This window comes from Antedon mediterranea, chromosome 1 (assembly GCF_964355755.1).
Source record: "Antedon mediterranea chromosome 1, ecAntMedi1.1, whole genome shotgun sequence".
Classification (NCBI taxonomy): Eukaryota; Metazoa; Echinodermata; class Crinoidea; order Comatulida; family Antedonidae; genus Antedon; species Antedon mediterranea.
This window is the reverse complement of record NC_092670.1, coordinates 8,953,153-8,975,831: the sequence shown is the minus strand read 5'-3', so window position 1 is coordinate 8,975,831 and position 22,679 is coordinate 8,953,153. Positions and strand designations below refer to the sequence as shown.

Below are 22,679 nucleotides of genomic sequence, written 5' to 3'. Positions count from 1 at the left end.
AGCATTTACAGGATTTTTTCTTGAGAGTGTGTTTTTTGTTGAACACGTATTTAATTGCTTTAAATATAATTTTACTTATCTAAATTGATATAAACATGTTCCCTGTGATGAATAATATCGTATTTACTCATTAAATATTTATTTAAAGGTACATTTGAGCATTTACAGGATTTTTTCTTGAGAGCGTGTTTTTTGTTGAACACGTATTCAATTGCTTTAAATATAATTTTTCTTATCTAAATTGATATAAACATGTTCCCTGTGATGAATGATATCATATTCACTCATTAAATATTTATTTAAAGGTACATTTGAGCATTTACAGGATTTTTTCTTGAGAGCGTGTTTTTTGTTGAACACGTATTTAATTGCTTTAAATATAATTTTTCTTATCTAAATTGATATAAACATGTTCCCTGTGATGAATAATATCATATTCACTCATTAAATATTTATTTAAAGGTACATTTGAGCATTTACAGGATTTTTTCTTGAGAGCGTGTTTTTTGTTGAACACATATTTAATTGCTTTAAATATAATTTTTCTTATCTAAATTGATATAAACATGTTCCCTGTGATGAATAATATCGTATTCACTCATTAAATATTTATTTAAAGGTACATTTGAGCATTTACAGGATTTTTTCTTGAGAGCGTGTTTTTTGTTGAACACGTATTCAATTGCTTTAAATATAATTTTTCTTATCTAAATTAATATAAACATGTTCCCTGTGATGAATAATATCATATTCACTAAATAAAAATGTATTTAAAGGTACATTTGAGCATTTACAGGATTTTTTCTTGAGGGCGTGTTTTTTGTTGAACACGTATTTAATTGCTTTAAATATAATTTTTCTTATCTAAATTAATATAAACATGTTCCCTGTGATGAATAATATCATATTCACTAAATAAAAATGTATTTAAAGGTACATTTGAGCATTTACAGGATTTTTTCTTGAGAGTGTGTTTTTTGTTGAACACGTATTTAATTGCTTTAAATATAATTTAACTTATCTAAAATCATATTTGTTTACCAACAATGAAAGATGTGTTGTTGACAAATATTATACTTGATTTGCTTATATGCTTTATTGGTTTAACCATGGAGATTCTGCATGGTTAACTTTCATGTAAATGATAAGAAATGCTTATTACTATAGGCCTTCAAATTGGAAAAATATTTGAATTCAATTTTGGTTAATTTCATGGAGTACTTACAACTAATTCTGAGTAAAAAGTTCACAACAAATTTGTACTGAGCAGCGCTATGTTTATCATGTATGCATTAAAGGTAGAAAGTTAAAATGTTGGTTTAGTAGTTATTGTTATTAAAATTGTAGTTAATTCACTTGACAAAAATCATCCCAGTGTGTATATACAACAATTTTGGTATGGCAAAATGTTCGTTATCCTACAAAAGATAAAAAATCTGCTCTACTTCATGATGAAAATCGGATTACTGCCTTTTTTAGATGGCCTAGCCGCCTACCTACTGTAGGCTGTCACCCCATAAACTTTCAGTAGAGCAACTAGTTAGGCTTAGAAGTAATAATAGAGTACCCTACCTAGACTTGCTCCAAGTCTGTATTGTTTTTTTTAATAATTTATTTGTTTTTATTTCGACCGCGAATTTTGTCTGAAAATACAGACTTGTGAAACACGTATAGAAATCGATTTGCAGACCGCAAACAACTGATAAGAATGACGTAGGTTATCATACCGTATTTGGCTATATGGGGCGGGCGGTATGTAAATATGGATTTCAAATCAACCAATGATCATTTTGTTTCAAAATGAAAAAGATCGAGTACGTACAGTGCTGAATGTACGATCGAGACTGTTGAAATAATGAAATCGTGTTGCCAAATTGTTTTGTTTATTAATTGTTTAGTCCTTAGCCTAGGCCTCGCACGTATGATCTGCCAAATAAAACGCCAATAAGAGGTAGGCGCGCCTACATACCACCACCGGCACACAACAGGATTCACACACAACAGACAGGGCTACGACACCACTACACATAACAGGACAGGGTCTAGGTGGGATTTAAATCAAATTATCTCCGCGTAATATTAAATGATCCATTCAATGTTTGATTTGCGGAGAAGCAAGACAGGTTTTCATGTTCTTGGGGAAAATCCCATCAAATGTTTACCAGACTACTACTAGGCATATAAAATCATTTCTAGCCTTCAGAAACTTTCATCAATGTCCCGATCAATGTACCCAAGTCAAAGAATATATCACTAGAATGAGTAATCCGCGATTTTCCCTGTAACAGTAATATTGTCCATGTGGTAGGGCGCCGCCATAAGTGTGGATGTATCTGGGATGTATACAACTGTTTGTGAAGGTTTCACTAATCAAAGGCTGGACCACCGGTAGTATTTTCGCGATAAAAAATGTTATCAACTACATGCCAACATCATGTTAAATACTATTTGGATATTTAATTGTTCGTTTTATGCAATTTATTTAGTAAAAACTGCCGTATAAACAGTTTGCTTTATCAACCGGGCGCTACAATAGCGTGACCGGGCGTGTTGGTGTTTACGCGTTTTCACGTAGGATAGTTTAATAATATTCCTATATTTAACTTTTTTCTGGTAAAACAAATAAATGTTAATGACATTTAACATTTTTTCCTATTAATAACATGTATTTTATACTAATTTATATCATAAAAACAATACTTAATTTACCGGGCGTAGAGTAATACACGGGCAATGTGGTAAAGAATAGGCCGTGCTGAGTAACGATTCGTTGACTTTTGGTGTTGCTGTGTTAGGCCTTTTTTGTGAACTAACTAGCATGTTAGTAAATAATTGTCTGTACAAGTGAATGTACACTAGTTTGTTAATAAATATGTATTATAAAATAGTTTACAATTGCAAAACTATTATCATAATTCTATTTAATGTGACATGTATTAATATCTATTAAATCAAGTCTTATTTAGTATGTATACATCCGCCCTTATGAGGGCGGGCATCACTAACTGGAGCTCTCTGTTACAAATTTCTCATGCAAAAATCGCGGAATACTCATTCTTGTGATATATATTCTTTGCCCAAGTACATTGTCTAAACGTAACATAGCGCATGCGTACCATCTTAGTTGTTGAGTCTTTGAAATTCTGAAATATGAATATTAAAACAGTGTACGAGTGAGTAGCCAATCGCATGCAGCTGAAACTAGTCAACCGGATAATCTATGCACCAAGAATTCTTGGTGTCAAACCACGTGACTTTTGCGTGTTTCCCCAGACGGAGTATCCAAACTCAAGTAATACACGTATGAAACGCCATATGTGCAAAAATGTTTAATTTTTACTAATATTAAGAAAAAAACTCCGTCTGGAGCCCAGACTATACCCTACCCAGCATAATATAGATTATAGTACATATATAATTAAGTGCATGTCACCTAGCTTGTGCCAGGACATCCATCGATTGTAACAAAAAAAACCTCCATCCCACCATGGTTGGGGCTGGGTGGGGTAAGACAAATTTGAAAATACATGGAAAACTACACTTAAATACATATAAGTAATGTACCATTTAGAGTTATTTTTGAAGAAAAATATTATAGGCCTAGGCCTATAGATTTAGACACAGGCCTACATCCCAATCGATCCTAAATAGCGGTTTCAAAATTAATGTATAAAACAGTAGCATACATTAAAAATAGACCTACATTTGAAAAAATACCTAGCCTAAGCTAGGTAGGTTAGCTAAAACTCTGTTGAAGTTATTCAAATAAGGGCGTGTAGAATTATGTTGGATCGTGACTTTGTGTCATATAGCGAAGCACTTACAACAAGGTTGAATCTCCTTTTTCTCTCTGAGGGGAGGATATTCCATTGCCTGACGTTTGCCAAAGGTCTCTCTAATAACACTGCCCACTCTGCGGACTTGTTACCATCAACTTGTTTCCAAACAAACGGTAGAAACCTGCAAAACCGTAATAACATTTCATATCTGAAAACCCGCACTAAACAATTTTCCCGTTTTATATTGAACTCATTAACCGCAGGTTCTCCTCTCAGATTTTTTTTATTTATTCAGTTCTTTCTTTTTTTTACATTTTTTTTAACGTCTCTCTCTGTCTAGCTGTGCATTTAATGAATTTAATTTGTAACTACAGACAGTAGCAATTTGGCAACGAGATGTTAAATACATATAGATGTTAATGTTATTGAATTGAATAAAAGTGTAATAAGACAGAACCTAATTATTTAATATTAATTTCACTTACTTATTAGTCCTAGGCCCTAGCATGTGTGCTTCTGGCACAGATAGGCTAGCTTATTAGCCTAGGCCTCTATTTTCGGTGTCAGATGAAATCGGTCGCGTCTGAAATCGGTCGCGTTTGAAATCGGTCGCGATAAAATCAACTTCCGGCATTTTGTATGGCGCGCCGCTAGAGCTATACGTTTAATGATATCGGTCGCGTTTGAAATCGGTCGCGCTATTTTGCATGGGACGCACTAGATACATTTTAAATGTAAACGCTAATTATGTTTTTAGTTAATTTTGAATATAGAATTTCTAATACTATTAACAATTGTTTTACCTCGATCGTTATTATTTTTTTAGTACAGTAAATATAAATATTATCTCATTATTTATAAATAATTTGTGTTTTCATTTTATCTTACGTCAGGTGTCAATGAATAATTGTAATGTGTTTAGAAAATCGTTTTAAAAAGTGTTATTGAATATTGTTTAAGTTTTTGAAAAGATTAACATGCCACTGTTTAAAGTTTTAATAATGTTGAAATAATTTAATATTAAACAATTAGACGCGCCTATTGCGTATTTTTTAATCGCAGTTAATTACGAAACTAGTTTTATATCTGCAAGTGGATACCAGCTCAATGAGGTTTATGCAATAAAGGAAGATGATGTATGATGATGATTTTTACGTTCGATTTCCGCCACTCTTACGTGAGCATGGTTTTAGGATAATACTAATAAAATAATATGCCGTTATAAATCAATCTACAGGGCCTATACTATGACTATGCAGTATGCTGTACAATGATAGGCCTATATGTGATAATAATAATGGATGGATATTAAAAGGTGGGCACGATTCTCAAAGAGGTAATCTTGCACTGATATTTTAAACATTTAGATGTACGAACGGCGTACGGATGTGAGACACTGAGTGGTACTTATATTATTTACATTAAAGTGATTATTATAAATGAAGAAATATTCAAATTAAAAACTATAGTATCGCCGACGTAGGCCTATATACGTAAATTATATACATCGTTTCACCATGGAACTATGTTTCACAAAAACACGTGCAGTGCAGAGGCCTATATATAGATGTTTCAAACGTATGGTTAGTAATAGGCCTATACGTCATCTTTACATGGCCATGGACAACGATCGTAGTACGTGTTTTGTCCATGATTTGACACACTAGTGCGTGTTTTTTTTAAGGGGAATCCCCGTCAGCAAAATAACGTGCAGTTAACGTCGTCTGCACGATCATAGAAGGCGCATCCACGTTATGGCCTATTTCGGGGTTTATTTCAGTAACTCGTCTTTTAACGACCCGCATATAATAATCATTTTTACTAGAAACTATTTTAGGCCTAAACATTAGAAATAAAAATATACACGTGATTTTCCTCAACAATAATCATTATAGGCCTCTACTTAATCCTACATAACGTACGGACATAAATAAAATAGAAATTAAAATAAGGTGGTCCAATATATGATATATCTGCCACATTATGCATAAGTATAAAAATGGATACGCTGGCTTTACGGGTTATACATTGTAACGTTTATTGTTTTTAAATAAATTGTTCTCTTTTACGTAATTGTTTGCATAATACTGTATTACTAAAAGACACAGACGTATATTCTCTATACAGTATAATATATTAATTACAGTACATATAATAAAATAGAGGTAAATTATTATATGCCTAATAAAATATTTAAACGTGTTTAGAAATGGCCATTTTGAAAAGACACGGTCTTTCTTCGAGACCTGTGAAATAAAAAAAAATGATTGATAATAAATATTATTAACCAAAATAAAAAATATCCACATAAATAATCTGGTTCCTAAAAAATATCAATTAAATCTAGACTATATAAACGAAGAAAATGTAAATCCCGCTAGCATGCATCTCGCTCCATACAAAATAGCGCGACCGATTTCAAGGGCGACCGATTTCAAACGTATAGCTCTAGCGGCGCGCCATACAAAATACCGGAAGTTGATTTTATCGCGACCGATTTCAAACGCGACCGATTTCACACGCGACCGATTTCATCGTAAACCCTATTTTCTAGGCTAGGTAGCCTAGCTAGGCCTACTAATACTAGGCTAGGCCCTCTAGGCTAGGCTGGAATACTCACTCTATTTAGTAGGCCTAGCCTAGCCTCGGTCCTAGACTACTAACTAGCTAGCTAGGCCTATATAGGCCTAGGCGGCGCTACTGCAGTTTCGCACCACACTGTTATATCTTCGATTTCTACTGCAGTAGCGCCGCCTAGGCTAGGCCTAAAGGCCTAGTAGGCCTACTAGGCCTAGGCCCTAGGCCTAGAATAGTAGTAGGGCCTAGCCTAGGCCTAGTACTAGTAGGCTAGCCTCTCCTAGCTAGCCTACTAGGGTATGTGACCTTCAAATAAAAATCTTTTTTTTAAAACTTATTTACTTACCAGTACTTTACTTAACTAGGCATCAGCAGTGTTACTTACTAAAAAACGCATTTCAGCGAAAAAAATCGTGGATTGTCACTGCACTGTGTAGGCCCCTAGACTTTGACGGCAAGTGAGTTTGAAACACTAGAGTAACGCCAATTGACGCGAAATGACAGTGGATAGCAAACACCCACGAACAGAATGGTACATGCAATACCTCAAGTAAAATGCAATATATGTAGGGCATATCCTCAGCGACGTGCTGCAGCAAACTGCCTTTCGTTTTAACATAATATAGGCCTACATTTACTACTACCTAGTATCTTTACTAGGCTAAAATTAATAAAACAGACCACCTACCATAACTCTTACGTACGAAAGCCCATTAATACGAAAGCCCATTAATGCCATTTTAAGTATATGTTTTTCGAACGTAATCCGTTATAACGAATTAGTAATTCGTTTGAACGGATTAATAATCTGTTCAAACGAATTAGTAATCCGTTCAAACAAATTGCAACATATACAACAAGTGCCATTTAAAGTATATGTTGTAATTCGTTTGAACGGATTACTAATCCGTTCAAACAAATTACTAATTTGTTTAAACGGATTACTAATTTGTTCAAACGGATTAATAATCCGTTCAAACGAATTACTAATTTGTTTAAACGGATTACTAATTCGTTCAAACGAATTACTAATTTGTTTAAACGGATTAGTAATCCGTTCAAACGAATTACTAATTCGTTCAAACGAATTAGTAATCCGTTTAAACGAATTAGTAATTTGTTTAAACAAATTAATAATTTGTTTAAACGGATTATTAATCTGTTTGAACAAATTAGTAATTCGTTTGAACGAATTAGTAATCCGTTTAAACAAATTATTAATTTGTTTAAACAAATTAATAATTTGTTCAAACGGATTACTAATTCGTTAGAACGAATTAGTAATTCGTTTGAACAAATTAGTAATCCGTTTAAACAAATTACTAATCCGTTTGAACGGATTCCTAATTCGTTTTAACAGATTATTAATCTGTTTAAACAAATTAGTAATTCGTTTGAACAGATTAGTAATCCGTTCAAACGAATTACAACATATTCTTTAAATGGCACTTGTTGTATATGTTGCAATTGGTTTGAACGGATTACTAATTCGTTTGAACAGATTACTAATCCGTTCAAACGAATTACTAATTTGTTTAAACAGATTAATAATCTGTTCAAACGAATTAGGAATCCGTCCAAACGGATTAGTAATTTGTTTAAACGGATTACTAATCTGTTTAAACGAATTACTAATTCGTTTAAACGAATTAGTAATCCGTTTAAACAAATTATTAATTTGTTTAAACAAATTACTAATTTGTTTAAACGGATTACTAATTCGTTCAAACGAATTACTAATTCGTTCAAACAGATTAGTAATCCGTTTAAACAAATTATTAATTTGTTTAAACAAATTATTAATTTGTTTAAACAAATTATTAATTTGTTTAAACAAATTACTAATTTGTTTAAACGGATTACTAATTCGTTTGAACGAATTAGTAATCCGTTTAAACAAATTATTAATTCGTTTGAACGAATTAGTAATTCGTTTGAACAAATTAGTAATCCGTTTAAACAAATTAGTAATTCGTTTGAACGGATTAGTAATCCGTTTAAACGAATTACAACATATACTTTAAATGGCACTTGTTGTATATGTTGCAATTCGTTTGAACGAATTACTAATTCGTTTGAACAGATTATTAATCCGTTCAAACGAATTACTAATTCGTTAGAACGGATTACGTTCGAAAAACATATACTTCAAATGGCATTAATGGGCTTTCGTACCCATTAATGCCATTTGAAGTATATGTTTTTCGAACGTAATCCGTTCTAACGAATTAGTAATTCGTTTGAACGGATTAATAATCTGTTCAAACGAATTAGTAATCCGTTCAAACGAATTGCAACATATACAACAAGTGCCATTTAAAGTATATGTTGTAATTCGTTTAAACGGATTACTAATCCGTTCAAACAAATTACTAATTTGTTTAAACGGATTACTAATTTGTTCAAACGAATTATTAATTCGTTCAAACGAATTACTAATTTGTTTAAACGGATTACTAATTTGTTTAAACGAATTAATAATTTGTTTAAACGGATTACTAATTCGTTCAAACGAATTACTAATTTGTTTAAACGAATTACTAATTCGTTTAAACGAATTAGTAATTCGTTTGAACAAATTAATAATTTGATTAAACGGATTACTAATCCGTTTGAACAAATTACTAATTTGTTTAAACAGATTAATAATCTGTTCAAACGAATTAGTAATCCGTTCAAACGGATTAGTAATTTGTTTAAACGGATTACTAATTCGTTTAAACAAATTAGTAATTCGTTTAAACGAATTAGTAATTCGTTCAAACGAATTAGTAATCCGTTTAAGCAAATTAGTAATTCGTTTGAACGGATTAGTAATCCGTTTAAACGAATTACTAATTCGTTTAAACGAATTATTAATTTGTTTAAACGGATTGCTAATTCGTTTAAACGGATTACTAATTTGTTCAAACGGATTACTAATCCGTTTGAACAAATTAGTAATCCGTTTAAACGAATTAGTAATTCGTTTAAACGAATTATTAATTTGTTTAAACGGATTGCTAATTCGTATTACTATTAGTATAAATTTAATATTTACTCATCATTGAGGGCGCAATTTACTAAACTTTTGACACTACTTTCACACCACGTGCACGGCCACCTCCACCAGCAGTGCCTTGCCCTTGTCACTGTGTTCTTCTGCAATTTTTATAGAAGTTGGTATGGTAAATTTATTTCGGTAAGTGTTATTTTCTCTTTCTTTAAGTGACTGCCATTATATAGCCCATAGGCCTGATATGAACAACATTCAAGGCAAGCAAGGATATTTAAAATTCGTGTGAGGACCTAGGACTAATAATATAATACTATTTTGAAGATAACCTAGGACCAGGGAGTTCTACAACAACTCCTTGCTAGGACCAGGAAGTTGTTACAACTCCCTGCTAGGACTAGGTAGCCTAGGTGGTACTGGTAGTAGATAATGGGTAATTCCTGGGAGGAGAGATGTGGTAAATATGTAGGATTAGGTCTGTTTGAGAAGACTAGCCTAAACTAATTCTTTTTTTATTATAAATATTAATAACTTATTTTCAGTACACCAACAAAACGTAGGCCTACTTACTATGACGAATAAAGAAGATGTATTTGAGTATATGGCCAGTCGTGGTATTGAGGATGAAGTAGTAGAACGGATGAAAAATGAAAAGGTAGGCCCTAGGCTGATGCAGTGATATCATGGGTATCCTTATGTAGGATGAAAATTGTCAAAGAAATAATTATACAATATTATATATTATTTTATGTTATACAATAAAATAAATAAATTTCAGATTATTTATTGTTATTAATTATCAATTGAGTATTAAATGACAGCGGTACAGCTAATTTGTAGCCTAGCCCTAGTTATAATAATTGATATAATGTAATTATATATAATAATTTGTTGATGGATAACAAATCATAAAATTATCAATTATAAAATGAAACTGTGACTGCAACATAGCTTTTTCCATTCATATTTTGAAATGTAATACTTTAATTTACTTTTACATAATTTTATTGCAGATAAACAAACAAGTCATTGGGCTGATGACAGATGAGGAATTAAGTAACTTCATTCCATTGGTGGGTGATAGAATCGCAATAAGATCCTTTTGCGAAGATAAAAAAAAGTCTTCACCAAAAAAAAATACCATACTATGTAGGTTACGGAATAAGCTTAAATTAAAAAGAGGAAAAGAAGAAAGCACAAGCAGCAGTGATGACGAAGAAAGTGACAGTAAGTCCGAAACTAGGTCAGTACGTCTTAAAGGCAATAAAAATGCCCGCAAAGCCGAGAGAAGGATCGATGTAGGGTGGCTAAATAAATGCCCAACTACAGGCAAATTGAAACAAGTAAGAAAGCAAAATGGAGGGGGCACGCGCCAATTGGCAATTGCAAAGTCTACTACACCTTGTCAACTTCTGGAAGTTGCTAAAGACCTGTTTTTTAAAAATGGCATTTCTTCAAAAGGGCCATTAGAATCATTTGACTGTGAAGTTTGTGATTTTCGACATTTGAAATTAGATCAGTATACAACAGTCGGTCAACTCTATGAGGAATCAAAAATGGCTACCTTAAGATTCTATCTTAAAACATCTCTTAAAACGAAAACCAATGAAAATGGCAGTGCAAGCAATGAGTATGATGATCAAGAATCAGAATTTGATGATTTTGCTATTCCATTTGTTGGACTTGAACATTCAACAGCCAACCTTTCAAAGAATAGTCTTTATCACTCAGATAATATTGACTTTCCATTTATTGATATTGCCACTAACGTTGAAATTCCACAATCTCCACAGTCTCCTCTTCAGCAACCAGACACCCCAACTATTTTATTTGGCCCAACACTTGAAGATGATAACCCAATTTACTTAGATGATACAATTCCTAATGAAGTTGTTGAAATAGTTCTTATCCGGAGAAGCTTCGTTATAGAAGACATGATAAACGTTTTCACAAATGAAAACATTATGAACATGCACTTGGCCTTTCACATGATTTTACCAAACGGAGATATCGAGGCAGGTTCTGGGAGTGGTGTATTTAAAGATGCTCTTACACAGTTCTGGCAAGATTTTTTTCAGCGACTGACAATTGGCGACACATTTAAAGTCCCGGTAATCAGGCATGATTATTCTGAAACTGAATGGAGAGCTGTAGGGCGAATAATCACAAAAGGTTGGTTGGAAAAGCACTTTTTTCCAATTTCTTTTGCCCCTCCCTTCATTGCGACAGCCATATTTGGCTCGTGTATTGACATAGATACAAGCAGCTAATTTTTGGAGTTTGTACCGGAGTCGGAAAGAGAGGTGATACAAACAGCGATGAAAGAGTTTCCAGACGATACCAGTGAACTAATAGACATACTAGGAAGCTACGATTGCAGAAAGATGGTGTCAAAAGAAAACATATTAAGAATAGTAAACGAGTTAGGCCACAAAGAGATAATACAGAAACCAATGTTTATAGCTGATGCTATGCGTCCCGCTCTTTCTCCTTTAAAGGATAACTTCACAAAGGAATCTTTCTTCAAAATGTATGAAGACCTTCGGCCAAACACCAAAAAAGTTGTTTCATTGATGAAATTCCCAGATCTGATGTCGGTAAATGAGAGTTCAACGGCCACATACTTGCGACGTTTTGTACGCTCTCTAGATGATAAATTACTTAAAAACTTTTTAAGATTTTGTACCGGATCTGATGTGATCACAGAAAATATTAATGTGTCATTCAGTGAGTTGGATGGTTTTGAAAGAAGACCAATTGCACATACTTGCGGTAATGAACTTCAGGTACCAAAAAACTATGAGAATTTTCTGGATTTGAAGAAAGAATTTGAGCAAATACTTTCAAGTTCAGTATGGGTAATGGACATTGCTTAACACTATATCTGCTTTAATTGTATCAGATCAACAATTTATAGATACAGAACTTGTTTTAACTACCGTTTTTGTTATGTAATCTTACCGGGATAACTGTAACGTTGATGCTACTGGAACTATTTAACCTTTTACCCTTTTCATTGATATGTAAGCAACCATGTGCTTTATTCAGTAACTGCCATTTCTTTTATCAATTATTTATACATTTTTGCACTGTTGTAGAACAAGAAATGCTGCAGAAAAAAAACCAATGAGAAAATATTCAACCCTAAGCTGGAACATTATAACTTGAAGTTTGGGGCATCCCTTAGTCATTTACTAAACATTCACTTGAACAAATTAAACACTATTAAACTCCCGATTTTAAACTACTTGATGTTAGGATTGAAACTGCTCAAAGAGCACCAAAGAACTCAGAAGAATTCACAGAGGTTGGTTAGTACAGTTGTAGTTAGTCGATTTCGACCTTTGACCTCAGAATGTTAATCTAGATGCCTGAATTATATTAAGTTAAGTTGGGTTAAATAATTAGAAAGCTTACAAATCAAACACACTCGCATTTAGCTTTCATATATTACTATTAATCGTTCACTGTATATGGGCGTTTGCATAGTGCATACCGAGATAATTTGCATATTAGTCTACAGTTTGTTGGTCCTTCATATAATTGTAACAAGAACGTACAAGGACACACAGAACAACGGTACGAGTAAAATGGGTGAACTTAAATGTGAACATATGAATGTGAACAATTACATGATGTACTTAAATGTGAACATATGAATTTGAACAATTACATGATGTACTTAAATGTGAACATATGAATGTGAACGATTACATGGTGTACTTAAATGTGCATATATGAATGTGAACAATTACATGCTGTACCTAAATGTGCATATGAATGTGCACGATTACATGGTGTACTTAAATGTGAACATATGAATGTGAACGATTACATGGTGTACTTAAAGGTGTATATATGAATAGTGTACGATTACATGGTGTACTTAAATGTGCATATATGAATGTGCACGATTACATGGTGTACTTAAAGGTGTATATATAAATAGTGTACGATTACATGGTGTACTTAAATGTGCATATATGAATGTGAACGATTACATGGTGTACTTAAATGTGCATATATGAATGTGAACAATTACATGTTGTACCTTAATATGAACATATGAATGTCAACGATTACATGGTGTACTTAAATGTGAACATATAAATGTGAACCATTTCATGGTGTACTTTAATATGAACATATGAATGTGAAAGATTACATGGTGTACTTAAAGGTGTATATGAATGTGAACAATTACATGTTGTACTTTAATATGAACATATGAATGTGAAAGATTACATGGTGTACTTAAAGGTGTATATATGAATGTGAACGATTACATGGTGTACTTAAATGTGCATATATGAATGTGAACAATTACATGTTGTACTTTAATATGAACATATATATGTGAAAGATTACATGGTGTACTTAAGGTGTATATATGAATGTGAACGATTACATGGTGTACTTAAATGTGAACATATAAATGTGAACCATTTCATGGTGTACTTAAATGTGAACATATGAATGTGCACGATTGCATGGCGTACTTAAATGTGTATATGAATGTGAACAATTGCATGTTGTACTTAATGTGTATATAAGAATGTGAACGATTTCATGGTGTACTTAAATGTGAACATATGAATGTGAACGATTGCATGGCGTACTTAAATGTGAACATATGAATGTGAATGATTACATGGTGTACTTAAATGTGCATATATGAATGTGCACGATTACATGGTGTACTTAAAGGTGTATATATGAATGTGTACGATTACATGGTGTACTTAAATGTGAACATATGAATGTGTACGATTACATGGTGTACTTAAATGTGAACATATGAATGTGAACGATTACATGATGTACTTAAATGTGAACATATGAATGTGTACGATTAAAAAAAAAAAGTTCTAATGAACATAAGCCAGGAAAAAAAAAATCAAAGAACTCGCCCATACACATTGTTGTCAAGTTCCTCTATCTATGCCATGATAAATTCAGCATCATACTGTGTTTTTTTCTTCTACTGCATGTTGGTTGCAGAAATGTTAACTTTGTCTTCTTTGTTTTTAGATTTTGACTTTGCACCTTAATTAAGGTGGCTGAAGTATTAGTTTTTGCTTTTCATTAATTTAAAACAATGTACACTGCATGTTGGTTGCAGAAATGTTAAATTTGTCTTCCTTGTTTTTAGATTTTAACTTTGCACCTTAATTAAGGTGGCTGAAGTATGACTTGTTGCTTCATTATTTTATAACTGCATGTTGGTTGCAGAAATAAGTATGAGTTGTTGCTTTCATAGGACTTTTGGTATGTTTCGTAACCTGATGATTTGTTGTGCTTATTCAACACTACATTTATATTTGTAATTTTAAATGAACGAATCATCAGATCTAAAGCCTGTTTAAACTATAGGCTTAACAATTTGGTTTTAATCCTTATATTTAGAAACTAGTAAACATTTAAATGCTATTGATCCAGATAGATCGTTTTTTCATGATCTTACATTTTTCAGAAGTATATATAATTCAATGTGTGGGAAGTTTTTCTCGTAATCATTTTAATGCAAGGAGTATTCTTATACATTTGATTCAATACCAGCTTGCAAATCCCTTAATTTTGATTTAATATCGGTATCTGAAACATGCCTTAAATCACAAAGGCAACTTATTCATATTCCAAATGTTTTGCTTTTTGTATTTTAATAAAAGATTGAACGTTATTGAAAATATATTATTTGTTTTTTTTTTTGCCATAGACACGCTTCTGTGGGTTGGAATCCGTTATCCTCTTGGATTACTAAATTATGATTCAATCTCACAAAAGCGCTGAAAATAATAGTAACAACAACAACTTCACAATCACAAAACATGCAAACATCTTGTCATATTCATACGAAACCAAAGAAGTTCAAAGTCTCTCTAAAATCTGTGAATAAACTCCCTGCTGATCAAAAAAAAGAGAATTGAAATCATCTAAAAAACAGGTAAAGAGAGTTTACGATCTCACAAAAAGTAAGATCGTCCACGTATTTTAAATACTTAATTTTAGAGTGTGAACCAGCATCATTGATCACGATCTGAAAGCAAATTGGGCCTAATTTGGTTCATGTGGAACCCCAGCTTTTAAGTAAGCATAATTCAAAAAACCATTATATTTAACACATTAATGCACCAGATGAGTCCGGCAGTGGGAATGGACATTTCCAAACTGGTTAACATCAATTTTTACACTAATATCCTGTAAAATCCAATCAGTAATAAACTGAAAAGGTAAGAATGAAGGGAGTAAATTTTTAGTCGCGTGGAAGCGACTCTACAGTTCACTATGTCGGTCGGTCGGTCGGTCTGTCTGTCTGTCGGTCTGTCTGTCTGTCGGTCTGTCTGTCTGTCGGTCCGGTATCACTATGCGTTTTATCGCTTTCTGACCTTATCTTGATATCAGTTTAATCTAGCTAGGTCAATTTTTCACAGTATATTCCTTATGGCCAGGAATCAATGTGGTTATGTTTTCACGGTGCGCAATAAAAAATTACGCGGTCTACGCACGATTTAACGAAATCACGTTTGTAATCATATCTTCACAACCATGAATCACAATTAAATAAAATTTGGTACTCATAAATTTCAGGGCATAAATCATCATATGGCAATACAATTACGTGCGTAGCGCATGTAACGCATGCGTACGCGCGCTTAACATTTACAAAATTTATTTTCGATGAAATAAGAGTACATTTCAGGCAATTTTAAGCGTTTACAAAATTGCCATGAGTGCGCATATTTTTGTTGTTTTTTGTTTTTAAACATTTTTAAACATGTTCAGTAATTTCGGTCAGTATAGTTCACTATGTCGGTCGGTCGGTCTCTCTGTCTGTCGGTCTGTCGGTCTGTCTGTCGGTCCGGTATCACTATGCATTGTAGCACGCGACTTAATGGCTGTTGGCCTTGTTATTTAAGATCGGGATGTGGGAGCTAATGTTGGTAAACAAGTCACTAATGGCATCGGCAATGGATTTATGATCAGATGGTGGAATGCTAGGAACAGGAATATTAAGATCAGACTTTTTAGTATTGGTTATAATTCTAATCTGTTTGTGCCATTTGCCAGGATCAGTATTCTATCAACATTAAATTTAACCTTGGTTTTGGTAATTTCCCTTTTAACTAAATTTCTGAAAACTTTCCAATGTGATAAATCATGGGATTTGAATGCTTTTTGGCGATCAGAAATAAATTATCTGATGTGCTGGACTAACCATGGTCTGTTAGTGTTGTGGATTTTAATATTTTTTTAAGGAAAAAAAACACATCGATAGCAGAGTTCAATTTGGAATTTTAAAAAACGTCAATTTTACTCTGTGTAGAGATGCAGCAATAAATGTCATTCCAATTCTGAGATTGAAGCCAGGTGACAAACGCTCTTATTATGATGTCATAGAAGGGGCAAACACTAGTAGATTTTACAATATTTCTGGTAACTTGAGCTTTAGGTTTCTATAAACTACAAACATGGTCGCTATAACCAATAAGACATTGCTTTGGGTGAGTGGCATTTAGTTTCAAGGTTCGTCAAGATGAGGTCCAACGTAGCAAGTTCACAGGTGGGAAAGTTGAAGCATTAAAAACGCATTTAAAAAGTATTAGCTTTGGTAAAAATATGGTCTTTATACGATAGACGGTAGAGATGATGATTTTTGAGATGTTCTGATCCACGACAGAATCGTTGAGAATTGATGTTAATCTCATGGATAAATCTTTGACATACCGTTTGTGTCTCTGATTACAAACGTTTTTAAAACTTGTTCTGGTGGCCATCCTAACATTCTCCTTAGAAGTCCTAGTACTACTTTACTTAATTCGAAATAATTTATATATACAGTAAAAATAATTAAAATGTGGTTTTTATGTTTATGGGCAATGTATAAGCACAATTTTGATTCGTCGAAAAGACGTCGGATTTGGTCGTATATCTTTCTCTCTAGATGTGTCAATTACATACGTTTCTGTGTATTGTTTCCATTGATTTCCTTGAAAGTTTCTCATTCCAGTATGAGTAGAATATCGAACTTTTTATTTTTCCAAACTCTAGAATCGTTTCATTAGCTGCTTTATATTGCTAATGCTGAACCACTTTCAATGATTTTTAGTCGCGTGGACGCGACTCTATAGTTCACTATGTCGGTCGGTTGGTCGGTCGGTCTGTCTGTCTGTCTGTCTGTCGGTCCGGTATCACTATGCATTGTAGCACGCGACCTAATGGCTGTTGGCCTTGTTTAATCTAATAGTCAAACAAGTACCATTACTTTTGGTGTCGTCAGTTTTTATTTTATGTGATTCTACCGTTATCATTTCTTGTGTACATTGATATGAATTTATTGCATTTTTACAGTTTTATATATTTACATTGTTGACAGATAGTTTTAACAATCAAAATGATAATGATGCTGAGGGCAGAAACCAATAGATTCCTAACCCCATAAAAATGTATAGGCGTCATAATTACAACACCGTGATTCTCTAATTACGGCTTTATGACGTTCGGAGTACCTTTGTTATACCGCAATTAGAGCATTTAAACGCCCTCATATTTGTTGTTTTGGGAGAAATAAGTCACACATACAGTAATATAATAGACAGTTACATTTCATTATTGAATAGATGCAACATTACAGTTTTAAAAATATAGGCCTATATTTAAAAAAAAATTGAATATACCGAGAACCACTACAGAAATTAAATTCATACTAATGAATACAATTTACCGTACATATTAGGATGTTGGGAAAGAAATAGTCCAATAATCATTTTAAATTTGCCTGCTTTATTTAAACATAAAAATATAAACTGATTGCTTTACTGTTTTTTTTTTGTCATTACAACTTAATGATTTTACAATAAAACAGAATAGACAGGAACGTTGTTTACAATTGTGTTGGCCAAAAATATAATTGCATGGGCCAAAAGGTAGGCCTACTTAAGAAACAGATTCTATGAAAGTATAATGTTTAAACACAACGATCAAACAATTTCTAAAAGTATGTTTCTTAAACTGTTGTACAGTTGCAATCCTTCGTCACAACTTGTTGGTATTGTTAATTGCCTTTCTTCTATCAGAATTGAAGACAGGTCAAAGACATCTTTATCACAAGGAATTCGACATTTAAAAGTACATTCAGTACCACATACATCAATTTCATCAGCTTCAACACCTACAATGAATTCTTCTCCTCCATAAAGATGAGGCATGGTATACATCATTTCGGGCCTTCCAAAAGGCCCGTGACAGTTTCTTGATTTTGCAATACGGTGGGCATTCCATTCGTTTACAATTATGTCAAGTTCTTTCTGAGAAGAATAATAAACCAAATATTCACTTGACTAGTTTATGTTAATTATCTGCTAGTTTAAAAATCATGAATGAACAATTGTTTGTTTCGAATTGTATGAATTTACCTGAATAAGTTTCATGAAGCAAAACTGTATCAACGACTTGTCGATGTGGCCACCATCAAACCTTCCATCATTTTTTAATTGTTTAAATACATTCATCCAGAACTGTGCACAGTGTTTTCGAAGAATACTCCACCAACTCTCTATTCTTTGATTATGTTGACTTGTACCACGGATGAAACTGCTATTTTCTTTCGATAGAAACTGTTGCATCGAACCGACAACTGAATTTTCTGTTCCAAAGTCGGTTCGTATAAATTTGGGACAACCCATATAATTTCTAACAGCTTGTATATAATATCCGGCTATTACCTTAGGATCACTACTAGTTGAGTTAGCCTCTAACCATATTACACGTCTAGAAAAACCATCAATACATCCATTGATGCATATACCATAAGGTTTCAGTTTATCATACGAGTCTATATGCCACATGAAGTTCGAGCCTGGTACCAAATAACGTCGCCTCTGTAGTCGTTTTCTTCTCCTTAGAGCAACTCCATCCGGATCTAAAACACCCAAAATGATACGGACCGTCTCCTTGTCAACGTTTAAGCCATTTTGTTTACATCGCATGTGCATCCATCTGTACCCGTGTAATTGACCTGATGCATTTATTTGATCCTCAATAAACATCGCAACATCTAGTATATCCGAATGATATTTTCTCCGAAAAAGACTCATTTCCTTAAGTCTTCGCTTTAGAGTTCGCACACTCAACAGGACGTCATGTTCCATAAACATGCGTTCAATTATCTCTTCATAATTTAAACCAAAATGGAAATATAATCGAATAAGATTTCTATTTTCCATACTTGTGTCCTTGAACGCATACGAATTAATCAAGATTCTATCAAATAAACAAACAAAATGGTTAGCGATTACGGTTATTTTCATTATCTAAATCAATTATTATTGTTTATTGTTACAATTTTTTAGACATAGGCCTGTAAGGATAACTGTTACTACTAGTCAAATAAACAACAGGTCTATACTGTCGAGCTTGAGTTGGGCATAACACGCACAGTTGGGACTGGACCGTTTTAAAGGTGTTGGTCCAGATTCTTCACTAACAGAGTTAGTGAGAAGTTGAATAAACAAGAAATATTCCTTACAAAAAACGCTGCTCGCTTATTGACACATATTTTTTATTTCAAATTTGTTTTTGAATGTGTCATTTTATTGTCACATAATAGTTATTTTCCCTGAAAAAAGGGTAATTTAAAGCAACAAATACTTAAATTGTGGTTTCTTTTCTCTTTTTATATGTGAATAAATATTATTTTTTGGTTACAGAAGTGAATACTCAATTTCTGTCACTTTAGTTAATTTTTTATTGCTAAGGTCAAGTCTGGAGGTCACTTCATCAACCTAGATATTTCAAGTGTGAAGTATCCTATTTCAAACACAAACTTTAATGGACTGTTTTGATAATAATTCAATGAATATCTGACAGTGAATTACAGTCAAAAGTCAGTATTATAGTCAAATACAAGAAATGCTTTGGGATTTGTAATTTTAGCATGACATGTCTTAATAGACTCTTTTCCCAGACGTTTTTTGGTTGTAGCAGCTGGAATCAATAAATTAAAGTGGAGTTTCCATTTTCGCATTTCTGTCATCCTTAGATACTATAACTGCTGCCTGCTTTAGCTTCTGATTGAGTAGTCCTAATGGGACGTAGCGGGCTAGAGCAGCAGCGTGAAAAAAATTAACACCTAGGCTACTATGCTGTAACATTTAATTCGTTAATAGTTTCATAACAATAACACTAATAATAACAATAATAATAATACACTTACCAAACAACTTTAATAAGAACAACCAACACCAACACGCGGTACTACGTACGGTACTGGTGGTGGTGTAAAAGTAGTGTCAAAAGTTTGGTAAATTGCGCCCTCAACTAATGAGTGAATATTCCGTTCGAACGAATTACTAATCTGATAGTAATCCGTTTAAACGAATTAGTAATTTGTTTAATCAAATTAGTAATTTGTTTGAACGAATTACTAATTCGTTTAAACGGATTACTAATTTGTTCAAACGGATTAGTAATTCGTTTAAACGAATTACTAATTTGTTTAAACGAATTAGTAATTCGTTTAAACAAATTACTAATTCGTTTAAACGAATTACTAATCCGTTTGAACGAATTACTAATTTGTTTAAACGAATTAGTAATTTGTTTAAACGAATTACTAATTCGTTTAAACAAATTAGTAATTCGTTTGAACAAATTAGTAATCCGTTTAAACAAATTATTAATTTGTTTAAACAAATTATTAATTTGTTTAAACAAATTATTAATTTGTTTAAACAAATTACTAATTTGTTTAAACGGATTACTAATTCGTTTGAACGAATTAGTAATCCGTTTAAACAAATTATTAATTCGTTTAAACAAATTAGTAATCCGTTTAAACAAATTAGTAATTCGTTTGAACGAATTAGTAATTCGTTTGAACAAATTAGTAATCCGTTTAAACAAATTAGTAATTCGTTTGAACGGATTAGTAATCCGTTTAAACGAATTACAACATATACTTTAAATGGCACTTGTTGTATATGTTGCAATTCGTTTGAACGGATTACTAATTCGTTTGAACAGATTATTAATCCGTTCAAACGAATTACTAATTCGTTAGAACGGATTACGTTCGAAAAACATATACTTCAAATGGCATTAATGGGCTTTCGTACTTACGCCCGTATTCTTAAACCGGACTTTAGTCGTAGTTCGAGCTAAAACTTAAAAAATGACGTCATTTTAATTCATAAACCGAACTTCAACTAAATCACCGACTAAATCAGGCCAACCTCGACTAAATCGAGACGGATTTTGATCGATTTTTTTAGTCCTGGAGGGGGCAGACTAAATGGTCGACTAAATGGTTTTTAAACGATGTTTATAAAAAACGTAACAATCATTGAGTTGTTATATTGGCCAGATATTGATGAATGAAATATCTATATTTATATTAGCTTAATTAAATATACATTGGTATAAATTATAATAATGAAAATCATCTTTATTTACAACTGTATACAAATTACATTATTTTCTTCGCGCAAGTCCGACTTGAGCTACGTCACGCCATAGCGACAATGGGAGATGCGGCAATTCACCACGCGATGGAATGTTTAGGGGGCCTAGCGCTTTCTTGTGACGCTATGAAGTGCGTGGTTCGTGGCGATCATACTTTGTTGGGGGCCTAAAAAATATAAAAGTTACCGTACCGCCATGGTTCCTAAATATATATAGTCTTAACTCGATCTTCTCAGTAAAATTTTAAATGGCTGACCCGCGCGCGATTTTTTTTTTCGTACATAAGTTGGGGACCCCCTCATGAAACGTCACAAAATAAACATGAATAATTCATCAGTAAATGTGTTGTTCCGTGTGCACCCAAGCGTATAGCAACAAGAAGCGAATACGCAACTAATAGACCGGCAGCCCAGAGACATTTGGTTAGATGAGCTAGGTACCAATATCTGACTATTTGAGTGTGTTGGGGGTCACTTGAAGTGAATGAAAATGGGAGTCTGCCGGGTACCCCCTGCTGCGTCTAGACCGGGGGGACCCCGAAACGTGCTAAAAAATCGGCACAGGTTAGATGAGAGAGATACCACCTAATTTTACCACCATGGGATGCCCATTGGCATCCTTATAACAGTATCACAAACGACAGACTTTTTCTCTGCTGCAAAAGGCCCGCCAGACCCCCCGAGGGAGGGCCTAAAATGGGGTTAGCATAGATGAGTGATGAGGTACCACTCAAAATCAATTCCAAACGAACAAGTTGTGTTCATACAATACTAAATGGATAACAACAGACTAATTGTCTGCTGCACCGCAAGTGCCAGACACCCTAAAGTTAGGCCCCCCTTCCCCCAACTAACCCAGCTTAGATATTG

The 22,679-nt window shown here is 33.2% G+C and overlaps 2 protein-coding genes across 5 annotated transcripts in view; both read right to left on the bottom strand.

The window, feature by feature from the left end:
* LOC140055473 (uncharacterized) overlaps window positions 1-6,955 on the bottom strand; it is a 37,645-nt gene extending 30,690 nt beyond the window's left edge. Inside the window, exons 1-3 of one of the 4 annotated variants that reach the window (XM_072100815.1) lie at window positions 6,331-6,541; window positions 4,265-4,338; window positions 3,825-3,960 (exon numbers count right to left, since the gene is read on the bottom strand). In XM_072100815.1, the coding sequence (XP_071956916.1) occupies window positions 3,825-3,960; window positions 4,265-4,287 (159 nt within the window). In that variant the 5' untranslated portion in view covers window positions 4,288-4,338; window positions 6,331-6,541. Of the gene's footprint in view, window positions 1-3,824; window positions 3,961-4,264; window positions 4,339-6,330; window positions 6,542-6,702 lie in introns of those variants that run through there. The other 3 variants (XM_072100837.1, XM_072100822.1, XM_072100830.1) reach the window with 3 other exon arrangements.
* Window positions 6,956-17,629: 10,674 nt separating this feature from the next.
* LOC140055434 (uncharacterized) lies at window positions 17,630-19,747 on the bottom strand. Its single transcript, XM_072100776.1, has 2 exons — window positions 18,765-19,747; window positions 17,630-18,656 (listed from the first exon to the last, which is right to left on the bottom strand). The coding sequence occupies exons 1-2, from the start codon at window positions 19,656-19,658 to the stop codon at window positions 18,330-18,332; spliced, it is 1,221 nt and encodes a 406-aa protein (XP_071956877.1). The 5' UTR covers window positions 19,659-19,747; the 3' UTR covers window positions 17,630-18,329.
* Window positions 19,748-22,679: the final 2,932 nt, after the last annotated feature.